The sequence below is a fragment of the Heliangelus exortis genome, chromosome 1 (genome assembly GCF_036169615.1).
Source record: "Heliangelus exortis chromosome 1, bHelExo1.hap1, whole genome shotgun sequence".
Lineage (NCBI taxonomy): Eukaryota > Metazoa > Chordata > Aves > Apodiformes > Trochilidae > Heliangelus > Heliangelus exortis.
Genome location: NC_092422.1, coordinates 115,849,313 through 115,862,208, shown reverse-complemented (window position 1 = coordinate 115,862,208; position 12,896 = coordinate 115,849,313). Strand labels below are relative to the sequence as shown.

General features: G+C 46.6%; 1 protein-coding gene across 1 annotated transcript; it reads right to left on the bottom strand.

Annotated features, from left to right (window-relative positions):
* Positions 1-9,252: 9,252 nt before the first annotated feature.
* TEX55 (testis expressed 55) lies at positions 9,253-12,734 on the bottom strand. The gene is made up of 4 exons (XM_071760093.1): positions 12,453-12,734; positions 11,126-11,539; positions 10,786-10,848; positions 9,253-10,120 (listed from the first exon to the last, which is right to left on the bottom strand). Exons 1-4 carry the CDS (start codon positions 12,453-12,455, stop codon positions 10,007-10,009), a joined length of 594 nt encoding a protein of 197 aa, XP_071616194.1. The 5' UTR covers positions 12,456-12,734; the 3' UTR covers positions 9,253-10,006.
* Positions 12,735-12,896: the final 162 nt, after the last annotated feature.

Sequence of the window (12,896 nt, the reverse complement as noted above, 5' to 3'; positions counted from 1 at the left end):
GCTGAAACATGCTGAACAAAGATGATGAAAAGAGCTGATTAGATGCTGTGGGTAATTCCAGCAGGCTGGCCCTTCTCCTAACCTCTAAGAATAGTCTTTCACCTTCCTAGATCCTTTGAATTTCCTTTCTTTATAGCATGAAATTAGTTATTTAAGACTGACAGAGTATGAGAGGGAGGAATTAGGGAGGGAGAGAGGAAAAGGAGGTTATGGCCAAAACATCAGAGTCCCAATAGTAATTGCTGTTACCACCTCATGCCAGCATTGTAAAGGAACCACTCCCATCACAAACAAGGAGGCTCCCAACTTCAGTTGCAATGTTGCATGGGAGGATCAGATCTCACAGTGAAGGGAGAGGGCTCAGGAAATCCCACATCCCTCACAGTGTGCCTGCAGTGTTGGCCATGCCTATGCACCTGGGTGCAGGTTTAGCTTGACACACATTGTTTATTCCCAGGGAGAGAGACCTTTTTTGATGATTGTCCTTCCAGCACAGGGCATTAGGGTACAGCAGCCACTTCTACCACTTCTAGGGGGGATAGGTCTAGCATCCCTGCAGCAGTGTGCAGCATGGAGGAGCATAGGGGCTGCCATCTTTCCCAGCAGAGCCCCCAGCCCACCAGACAGGTCAAAGAACCTCCCTGAGGGCACCTCTGACAATGGCCCCAGCTCCAATTCCTGTTGCCCAGCTATGCTCCCACATTCTTGGGAGGGCTGGGAACAGCTGCTTCCCAGTCCGCAGTTTGACCTTCCTTCCCTCCTCCAGATTTCTGTTTGAGACTCGCGCCTGCCACCCAAACCCTCCACGTGCCATGGCCAGGAGCCAGTTCCTTCCCAGAGAAGGAGGGGATTCCTCACTGCCCCCTCCTCTCCCGTCTCGGTACATCCGCACAAGGGGTGAGGATGTGGGCCACAGGGGACAGATGTCCTCCGCACCCCTCGGGTTTGCAGCTGGCCTGGCCCCACTCCAGCTTTGCCTCCTGGCTCCCCAGCCAGATCATGGCTTATGCTCATGGCTTATGCTGCAGCTGCCCCTTTCTTTCTGCAACATTTTTTTTAATTTTTTTGCCCTTTTTTTGCAGCTTCTCCACCGCTCAAAGTCAGGAGAGAGGAATAACTGCAGGGCGTGGAGAATAAATAAGTGGACACCACCTAGGGAGATCAGGGGAGAGCAGCTCTGTCCCTGAAAATGTTTACCAAACAGTGCTGAGTGAGGGGAGACAAATGACATACCATTAGCAGCGACCGTGGGCTAATTATAGTGGGTTAGGATAAACCACTGGGGCTTGGGGCTAGCCACTCCATCTAAGCCTACAAACATATAGGCTGAAAAGCAGAACTGTATGTATATATTTAGTATAATGTGGAATGCAGTAAGTAACTTCTTTCTAAAGCCTCAGATACCTTGGTGAAGAGAGTTACAGAAAACCCAGATACAGGCATCTTTGTGACACCAGTGATCCTGGTATTTTGTATTTGGTAATGCAGAATCCATCCAGGAATATGGCAGTGCACTCTTCATTCCTAAGAAGAGAAGTATAAAGCACACCCACATGGAGTAGGGTTTATTAATATTTTGGAGAAGGAGGAGAATATACCTTATTTTTCTAATTTTGCATGATAGTTTTAATCAATAGCTTAAACCACAGCTGTATTTTGGTGTTGCTAAGGCTTGCAATCTTGGGTGTTTTCATAAAGCCCAAGCTACCGTAATCATGTGATTGCGTGAAGATCTGTATTTCAGAGCCTTTCAGAAGAGTCTGTTTCTTCTCCTTCTGACAAGCAGGCAAGCAGAAAGGACAAACAACTTGGAAGAAGCTGCTCTGTCTGGTAAAGAACTGGGTTTAGACAGTGAACTCCTCCCCAGGGAGGTCTGATCCAGTGCTCACAGTGAAATTTGCACATGTGGGAAAAGGCAGTAAATTAAACCTCTGTACCCTACTGCTAACAATTAGGCCAGCTGCTGTGGCTCCCTTCCACACTGGTCTCACCCTAAAAGCTTAAAGAAATAGTGGATGTTTGTTAAGGCTAATCTCTATTGGCTGCTTCTACTGTTAATAAAGAAGACCCTTAGGGTGCTTTCTTGTACACATTGAGAGAGACTTTGGGTTCTAAATCTCTGCCTATGGATGCCTGTTTTACTATGGAAACTTGTAGGAGAGCTACCATCCATTTCTGCAAAGAAGAACCCAGACCAAAATATCAGCATCTTAGAGCTGCTGGTCTGTCTTTAGCAACCTGCAGGTCATATTTTTATACACGCAGAGACCAGCAGATAAGCCAAGCATGGAGAAGCCTGCAGCACCCCTGTTTCTCCTGTCAAGAAAGGGCAACCAAACCCTGCAAGAGGCTTGATCTCTGGCCAACACCAGTGATGGCATAAAAGGGTTAGTAAATGGGATGTGGCTTCCTCTTGAATTTCATCTTCAGAAGGGGGCAGGCCAGCTAGCTCTAAACAGGAGCCAGACCACAGGGAAGGTTCACAGGCCAGAAATCTCACTGTGCCTGGGCAGAGATAATTGCTTTTGCCTGTGATCTGGCAAAATGTACAGCAGAAGAAAAGAGTTGTGAGAACATGGAAATTTTCTGGGGCTTTTTTTGTTTGTTTGTTTTTTAGATAGCTCCTGTAAAAAAACATTCAGGGGAGGTAGCTAGAAAGTGTCTCTGTATTGCTCTTGGTCGTGAACCTGAGGGTTTTCCGGCCTCTGGATGACTGCTGATGCCAGTGCCACTATCTATTAGGATGTGGTCCCAGCTCCCAAATGGCCTTGGCACTGTGATGGTCCTGTGGTGCTTGTTGTGTTTCATCTGACAAACTGGGATCAAGCTGTTATGCCTGGACCCAGACATGCATTGCTCTTGCTGACGGTTAAAGACCTCTCCTCCAAAACCTGTGTGTCATTCCTGGGCCACAACATGGTAGAAAGGCCTTGAAGACCTTTACTGTTTATATGCAAAGGGCCAAAGAAACGTGTTCACATTGATTGTTCCAGCTTATTATTGAAGGGTGTTTGGGGATACCTCGTTCCTCCCAAATCGATCCTGTTTGCCTCCTCTGCATTAGCTGCTTCTGATCTGTGAGGCTATAATGGGCTGGCAGTGGAGCACTGCCATCTATACATGGTTGCCTGACACTATCCAGTTTCCAACATTTGCTGCAAGGCAAATGCTGCAAGCATAGATCTGACTTACCTCAGCATCACCACAATCCACCTTGCCAGGGGGCTGGAACAGGGACAGAAGGAGAACAATCTTGCTAAAGCTGCATCACAAGAGTCTCTGCAGCAGCAGGGAAGGGGAATGAATAGCAGAGGGGTGTTGGCTGGTGCAGTGCTTAGGAGCACTGGGATGGAACTAAATAGCATGCATGCCTTAGGCAAGCTCCTAGTGCTCCTAGGCTGACAGCCTCTGCCTTGGCAAGGGCGTGGTTGATGTCTCATGCCGACTCATTGCTTCCACAGAGCTGTAGGCACTGCCTAATATTCCTCCTCTGAAACTCTCTGTTAAGGTTTCAGTAACTAAACAAAGTTCTTGGGGCTCGGGCTGTGTTGTGTGTGCCTGGGGTTTGACCCAGTCAGCCACCTACCCAGATGTACCTGGGCTTCAATCGCAGGTGGGCTTTGGTGGACTTCACCTATGTTTTGGGCCATCAAGACCTTTTATATGGACCTTTTCTCCTCTAACTGTAGATACTCCACGGCTGGAGGTAGCTCTTGAGTCTCCCTGTCCCTTCATAGCCCTTATCAAAGGCTCAGCCGGTCTGTGCTGCCCTCTCATGGGCACACAAAGGAAAGGTTAAGTTTCACCGTTTTCTTCAATGTCTTTTTTTTTTTTTTTTTAACTCGAACTCCGGTTTTCATCACACGATTTACCCAAAGCCGGCAAGGTTTACGAACAGCTGCTGAAAGATCTATGAAAGGTGGTTACAAGTAATTCTATCCATAGTTGTGCTGGCCCCTGCTCAGCTCTTACCTTTCTAAAGAGCTTTACTCTTAATTTGGAAACAATTAGACATATCATTGGGCAAAAAGTAGGGAGCTGTTACTCTCTACAGTCTGAGCTTCATCCATATGCACTCCTCTCTGCCATGTCAAACTTATATTAGCATCATGGCATCATACCATGTTCAAGGAGTCTCTCAAGATAGCTCTGGTTTGCTACCAAGGATTCCCCATCCCTGGAAGTGTTCAAGGCCAGGTTGAATGGGACGTTGATCAGTCTGGTCTAGTGGGAGGTGTCCCTGCCCATGGCAGGGGAGTTGGAACTAAATGATCTTTAAGGTCCCTTCCAACCCAAACCATTCTATGATTCTATGACTCAAACAACAGGGCCAAAATCTGGGTTCTCCAAGAGGTGGTATTCACTTTCAGTACCCTGTGTTTTCAGCAACCTGGCAACACTGCCCTTCCCTCTATCTCCTTGCAAATAGGCAGGATATTCTGCCAAGGGGATGCTTACACAATAGTGGGATAGAGCACGCATCGTTCTGCTCTTCCAAATGGTCTCCTGTGATGTTCATAGTGTTTGTGCAACTCTGAGCCACTGCAAAAATATTTCTCTCTCTGACCATTTGCCTGCATTTTAATATAGCCTTCTTCCCAATGCCTACTCATCTGTCCTAATGCCAACAGCTCCTCAAGGTGGGAACTATTTTTCTTCAATGGTTGGTATGACATGCATTTTTCCCATTAACAAATAATTGTGCTATTTGACATCTTTATTCACCTCTGTTTTCTGTTTTAAAAAAGAAGATGATGGGAAGGAGGGAGGACAGAGGTCATCTCTTGTCCTTATAGACTCCCTAATCCTAATATGGATCTTGGCTACTAGTTTGTAAGAAGAATTTTCAGGTGTTGTACCAAGTGATTCCAAGTTAGACGTTTGTCTTAAAGGCTTGTTAGTTTATGGTGAAGTTTTTATAGTCAGTGTAAGCTGTTTGGTGCACTCTCTTAGCTACATTGCCTACCTTTTCACTTTGTAGAACTGTGCTAGATAGCTGTGCACCATCGTATCTGGCTCTGTGTAGCCCCACGTTCCCCCCTCTCTTGCCACTCTAATGAATGACCATGAAGAAGAGGTTAATTTGGGGCTCAAAGCAAGTAAAAACAAATAGAGTCTATCTCACAGTTTGTTCCCTCCTTGGAATTATTTCACTGCAGCTTATGTAACAACACCAGCAAAGGAGGGTGAGCTCTTCCTACCTGGGAGAGTAGTTGCATGGGGAACCGGGATAATAGCCTTGAGGGAGAAAAAAGAGTCACTCCATTCATTAGTACCAGGCATTTCTAATACAGACCAACTACTGCAGTGTCTGCAGTTTCCAGTCTTGAACTACGTGTATAGGAATCTCTTGGGATTGCTTTGCCTAACTTCAGCTGTTCTGCAATGACATTCCAGCCCACCCCATTTCCCCAGGAGAAGATGGCAAGTGACTGTTCACTCAACTCACTTCACCTCAAAATCTGAAAGTTTCCCTTTTCATTTGTGTATGTCGAGGCATGGCCACAAACTTTTGGTCATGCTGCTGCATCAAAGTTGTCCATGAAGGCTGTCCCAAAAAAGAATGCAGCCATGGATATTGATGCCTGACATTAAGGGAGTGTTTCTTCCTTTTCTTCTGCACTTCATCTGGCTGAAAGAATGGTCAAGAGCAGCTTTCCCTTGAATACAACCTGAATGCATGTCAGACAGGGTTTGATCAATTTTCCCTGGTATATTCCCTTTCTAAGCACTCCCACATCCTCCAGTCTTCAGCTTGAGCTAAGCTCTTTGTCAGGCATTACCCAGAGGTTAATTGATTCCATTTCAGAAAGGCAAGCCCCAAATAGTTGTTGCTGCCTACTTAGAGTTTCACACTATTGTGAAACTTTGAAATCAATGGCATTAAAGTAGCTTCAAGTTGGTGTTACGTAGGAATGATTCATATCCAGTGAGTCACAATGAAATGGCTCATGCTGTAAGTAGCTGACCATTGAAGAGGCATTCAGCTTGTGTCCTCTGCCTAACTAAGAAGTGGAACAAAGTCTGTGTGAACTTTTTGAAGGATCTTTAATCAGTAGTTACAACAATTTTATTTTTAATTGGTTACAGGCAATACACAGGAAACTTTAATATTGCTTGGGGCATCTAGGTAATTTTAAGTTCTATACAAAGATGGCAGAAAAAGAATCTGATATTTTGATCCAATACATCTATTTCAAGGTGAGAGTTTCTTTCCAGTTGGCCCCTCTGCATCCTGCTTCTGGGTGACTACAAGGGCCACAACAAAAATGGTCTGCACACCGTAAGACCACGCTATTGGGCAGCTGAACTGGATGTCCTGCTTCTCTGACAGTCCATGGATCAATAACAAATCTTACCCATGAAAATGCTGTGCTTTCTCAGTGCCCAGCCCAAATGACTGAAGATACACCCTTTGAGATCTACAAGTTATCTCCCTACCTTCCACTCCATAGCCTATCCCAATCCATTAGAAGCACACAGCAATACACAGGTGTAAGTAAAAAAAAACAGAACACCCCTCTAGAAAAAAAAAGAACACACTTCAGTGCACAGACATCTCCCTTGTGGAGAGGAGAAAGAACAAACAACAGATGTTAGTCACGTTGCTTAGCACACTACTGGAGGGTGTTCAAGTATACAATGACTTAGTGTGCTATAAGGACTTATATGGAATAGTTTCAGTTCCACACAATGAACTGCCAATTCCTTCAGTGCACCCACGGCAAGAAATTTAATGACAGTTTAATGTCATGTTGATAAATGTCCACTTATGAAGAAGAAACTTGGTTCCAATGGTTTGGGAAAGAAATTATGGAAAAGGAACAGCCACTCTGGAATTAGGACTATAATAAATGTTTCCATTTTAAATCTAACTTTTCTCCTTTTCTTTCCCACAAAAAAGCCTTCACACACACAAGCAGTGGTGGTGCATGAGTCCCTTAATGTGAGGTAGAATTTTTCTAGACCTAAGGTGTATTTTTCAGCAAAACACTGAAGCAAAGCAAAAAGAACAGCTGTGTTGCACTAGTTTAAACACATAATCTGCGCATCTTCTGAAGGATGCTTTTGTGTTTTCACAAAACTAAGCCCTGGAACTTTTTTTCTTGAAAAAATGCAGTTCAAAACACAATTCAATCATCTGAGAGGCTTGAGGAGAAGAAAATGACGTTTCTCCTCAGACAGCTCATGATGGGTTTCCCAAGATTTCCGGTCAAAGCTCAGAGCAACTCCCCCCTTTGATCATGAAAGCTGAAGGGCTGTGCCTGGCCTACTACCTCCCACAGTCTCTTACTATCTACAGTAGAGTCATAGAATCATAGAATGTTAGGTTGGGAGGGACCTCAAGGATCATCTGATCCAATCCTTCTAATATTTTTGTTTATATGATATGTCTCAGCACCCTGTCAAGCTGAGACTTAAAACTTTTCAAAGTGGGGGAATCTATCACTTTGCCTGGGAGAAAATTCAATTTTCTGACTGTCCTCATAATGAAAAATTTTCCTCTTGTATTCAAACAGAATCTCCCCATGAGCAACTTGTGCCCATTGCTCCTTGTCTTGTCCATGTGACTTATCATAAACAGGGAGTCTCCATCTTCTTTGTAGCCCCCTTTTAAGCACTGGAATGTTGTAATAAGGTCTCCCTTAAGTCTTCTCTTCTCAAGGCAGAACAGACCCAGTTTTCCCGGTTTCTCCTCATATGGCAGGTGCTCTAGTCCTCTGATCATCCTTGTGGCTCTTCTCTGGACCCTCTCCCATCTGCTTGCACCCTTTTTGCACAGCAGGGACCAACACTGGACGCAATACTCCAGGTAATACACTTGCCAATGGCAGATCCACACAGCTGTCCTGAGTGCAGCTGCATTCATTTCTACGCCCTCAAAGGAGAGGAACCTTGATCCTGAGAAAGAGGAAAAACAAGCTGCTCTCTCTCACATGCACTGGGGAGGACTTCTTGCTATCACAGAGCAACTGTGGTAGCATGACAGAATGTGGCCAGGCCACCAAAGTAAATTTTAGCTCTGATATTGCTGAGGAACACGAGGTAGGGCCTCACTTGCAAAACTTTTGTAAGCTGTAAAAATAACACATTTCAGCTCGCTTCAACTTATCTGAGAAAGTGAAGAGCATTCCTTGCATAGTTCCCTTAATGCTGACATGAAGTTGAGCCCATACACCTATACCCTGAGAACATACTGCACCTCAAAACTACATACCTACTTCATAACTACAAGAGAACAGCAAAATATACAAATCATAGAAATCTAGGAAATTCAAAGGCAAAGCTGTACCCAAAAGCACTCTGTTAATACAACAACATTCATCCCCATCTCTTGAGAAAACATGCTGCACAGTGAGATGAAGAGGCTTCAACTAGTATTTTCATCTTCCACTCATTGCCTTTTTCATAGAGGTGCATTCAGCACTTCCCTTACATTCACAAGGTGCATATGTACAGGGCCATTTCAAAAATTTTGATCAAAATTTTATCAGGCTGAAAAACAGTTGTGTTCTGTTTAATAGTCTAATTCTTCTAGTTGCTGAAGATAAACAGGGTTTTCAAAAGCATCTCAGTGCTTCAGTGGGACCTAAAAGCCTAAAGTATAAATCAGACCTCTTATAATACCCATGAAGACTTTATCTGAATCTTGAGCTGTCTTTAGGCTCACAATACCTTGAAAACTTTCCTGCTCCATGAGTGACAGGGGTGCTCACCTGCCTTTAGCCTGGAAACTTGTGATCTTCTCTGAGAGTCTTGAATAGAAGGGCAACTTTTCTCAGACACAGATTTTGTATGCCAAACACTTGCCTTTGTTATTCCCAGACTTTTTGGGCCTACGTTCTGCTTAGGAGTATCACACAACATAATTATCAGACTTTTAGCTGAAAATAGCTGGAAGATAAGTTTCTGTGGTGGTTTTTCATAACCATACAGTCATTTGGGAATACACTACCATCCATCAGGAAATTAGACCGCTTGCCTAAAAAAGAGAAAAGTCTGTAGAGACAAAAAACTTTCTGGCATCTACTGCACATATACATGAAATGAAGCCAAAATAACAGTATGCTCTGTTGCATATTTTCAACTATCTTCAGGCAAGAGACAATAAAAAGAAAGACAGTCTTTCTTAAAAGGGTGGAAACAGGCACTTGGGTTGTATGAAAAAGAGTATTTAAAAAAACAAAAAGCAGTTCAAATTATGTGTTTGCAAAGTGCACCTTGACTCTGAATTTCCTGGGCTACCAATGCTTGATTTTGATTTGTTTAGTTTTATTTACCTTCCACATTCTTGAGTGGTAATATCTTCCCATGCCACAGAGGGTGCGTGCAACTTGTTGCTTTACTGTTCTGTTTATCAAAATACATGCTGTACTTGCAATGATACAAGCAGGGCAACCCCCAAAAAGCAGAGTGATCAGAAGCCAGTAGCGATGATTAAAGGTGGGATAGCTGCTTCCCGTGTGTGGAAGAGGCAGAGAGGCAGCTCCTTGAATCAGAGGAGCTCTGGGGGCAGTGGGAAAGCCACAGATCCAGCCTCTCAAAGCACTGGTGTTGCTGCATACCTGGAGACAGTAAGTCACCAATGCAGCATGAAAGAAGAGGGGACTGTGGGGTCGTCCGGAGCTGCTTTTGAATTCTACTTGCTTTTGTGCTTGCATTACCTGAGCTATGAGGTTGATCTGCATAGAAAAGCAGAGTTACAGAGTCTAGGGGTGGCCTAAATGTGGGACCTATGCATTTGTATGCAGAGAATGCATAGGAGTTCAGCATAGGAGCTGCCTCTCCAAGATGTGCCATATGTGCATGCAGGTCCATGCACACTTTGATTTGAGTTTGTGCATCCAAACCAATACTTGGGTACAGAATTTAAACTCAAGGGGATGCATAATACAGAACAGAAAAATCAGGAAATGGAGATACAAGCAGACCTGTTCCAAATTCATGCCAGTGACTACAAAAGCATGATGCTGTGAAGGCCCCATACAATACCACAGTAGCATGGTTAGTAGGGGGCAAAAGACTTGCACAGGATGTCTTCCAGAAACACGTCCGGATCTGCATTCTCGTCCAATATTCCCTCTATTTTTTCTTGCCTGGTCTTTATCATAGACTGCACCTGAGCAAAAAGGAAAGGGTAGTTTGGAAGCCTATTTCCTTACCACTGGTGCCAAGAATTGACCCTGCAAATTCTGCATTCAGTACAGCATAAACTCAGCAACAAATCACAAAGGTGGTTCTTCCCCAGACTGACTAAAGGGCAGTGAAGGAGAAGACTCTCTTTTTCTATCTCCTTTCTTTCTTCTAATCTCCTCCTTTCCCCAAGGAGCTACCCACTCTTCTTCATTCCACTGACTTCAAATTTCCTGTGCTTTAATACCCTCAAGGATCATCAGCAACAGCTCTCCTAGACAGGGGGGTGTGGGCAGGAAAAGTGTTCCCTCAGAGGGTGGGACAGGGACACATGGGAGCCTTATCTCTGTCCCTAAGCTTCCCCCACTTCTCAGATAACTCCTCCGGGGCACACACATCCCATTCTCTCTCCATACCTGTCTCTTCCACACACCCACCCTCCCATAGCTCTCCCCTGTCTCCTTTTAGAGTACATGTGGACACTTGTAACCCAGGGTATGCTGCTCCAGCCCATCCTCCTCCTCTTCCCAAGTGAGCAGACACACAGTGAGAGAAACAGTCATGGCTTGTCCTGTTTCTGGTGTGCTCAGCAAAGCTAGCTTTCTGCTGTGGGCCTAACAGTCCCCACTGTGCCCCAAGAAGGTGCCATACCTGCAGCAACATGAACTGCAAGGGGTCATCGGGCTTCTCATACACCAGTTTTTCCGTGATCTCCTGAGACAGAGACGGACAGAAGGAAAGAAGTATTGATCCTTGGGTAGATGGGTGGCTGCACTTTCTGCTCCAACACTAGCTGCATTTTAAAAAGCAAGCATCGCTTTCAGTCCCCAAAGATGATCAAAGGTCCATTGCTACTGCTTTTCTTAAGTTTACACTTAGGAAAGCACAGGACAAGACAAAATAACAGGGAAAGGAATAATTTGGTCCAAACTAGCTTTAGACCCAGCTTCACATGCAAGCCTCTGGAGGGAGAAGGTAAGAGATATTTCACCTGAAATATCTGCAGAATATTATGCTTCTCCACATACTTAATGGAGACTTCAAAGGGGTCTTCATACACTGCTGGCTGCTCCAGTATTCCACATGTAGTATCTGTTGGGCTGACTGCAGGTGCTGATGACACAGCCTCAAGTGTTATACCTCCAGCCTGTGTGGAGCTAGACACGTACATCTTGACTTTGAAATCTGGCATCTGACCCACAGGTGATCTGCTCTGTGGGGTTTCCCTGGATGAGGAAAATCCAGTGACAGGTAACTGGTCCTCAGAACCTGGTGGTTTCTTAACAACCGTTTGGTCTGCAGACACTGGCAATCCCCCTGTGGATGGCTGGTCTGCAGATCCTGGTGTTTCAACACTAGATGAGTCATCCAGTGGCGGCGGGAATTCAACTATAGGTATATGAGCCTGTAAAAAACGAAAAGAATATTTTCAGCATTTAGCCCTATAGACCAGATCCATCACATTACTGCATCCTGCAGCAAATACGCTGCAGTCCCTCTTAGAGCAGACGCTAAGAAGCTTTAGTTTCTGTGACTAGTCCCACCCATACCTTCTACCTGTGAGCCCAGGAACTCCATTTCAGCTCAGGGTCAAGCTTTCAGACCTGGGGGGGGGGCTATGGAACACCTGTGCCTGATCCTGGTTATTGGCTTGTTTTCTCAAAGTGCGTATTGTAGGTACTTCTGTCTCTGGATGGAAATCATTGGATGGATCCCAAACCAAACTCTTCACCTGAGTAATTGGACTGTTGGTGAGCCCTCTTATGAGCACTCTGCCCAAGTGCTGTGGGCCTGTGCCCTGTTGGTTAAAGGCACTGCCCTGTGGTTGCCCTCATCTCCTGCTTGGAGTTCCGTGTTCCTACTTGGCACAGTCCTGGTCTTTCTCCGGGACAGCAAGCAACTGAAATTTGCGTAGGCTTTACCCTATCTCCCCCTTGAGCAGCTGACTGTGGGCTATGCTGTATCCACACCCCACAGTCCTGTGATGGAGTTCAGGAAGGTTCCTGCCCCGTTTTTCCCCCTCATCCCCACACCGCCTGGGCCAGAGGAGGCAGGAGCCATGATGCCTGCCAGGTGGCAGCTATGTTTCCTAAAAGGGGGTGCTGGGGGGAAGCCCGAGGGCAGGGGTGACCTGCACCCACCCCTGTAATTGGCAGGGGGAGTTGTTGTGCCTGGGGAGCGGGGGGGAGAGAACAGCCCGCGGGGGTCAGGGAGCCTGCGGTGCAGCCAGAGGGGGTGCGGGGACGACCCCCTCTCCTGGGTAGGTGTGCGCAGGCGAAGAGGTGGCCGGGGCCCTCCCTCCCCAACCCCCGAGTCACCATGGCAGGGCAGGGTTGTGCTTCGCCTCCCACCGGCACCGGCCCCTTCTGCCGCTCGTCCCTCGCCGTGGGCGGGAGGGAGAGAGGACGGGAGACGCCGGACCCGTTGCCGGGGAAACCGCCGCCCCCGGTCTCGCCGGGCGGTTCCGCCCGGGTCACGCGGGCAGGGAGTGCCGCGCTGCCATCTTGGGTCAGGGCGGAAGCGCCAGGCGGCGGGTGAGGGGCTGCGTCGGCGACCCTTCGGCCCGGTTCCGGTTCCGGCGGGCTCCTCGTCGCCGGAGTTGTTCTCCCCGGTCCCGCAGCCGCCGTGGGGTTTTCCCTGCCTGGGGCCCTGCGGGCTGGTGGGAGCGAGGGATCCCCTGGCAGAGGGAAGGGCGTGGGGGTGGTTTTGGAGGGAACTGGGTTGCTCCGCTGGGAATTCCTGTGTCCCTTCGGCAAAACGTG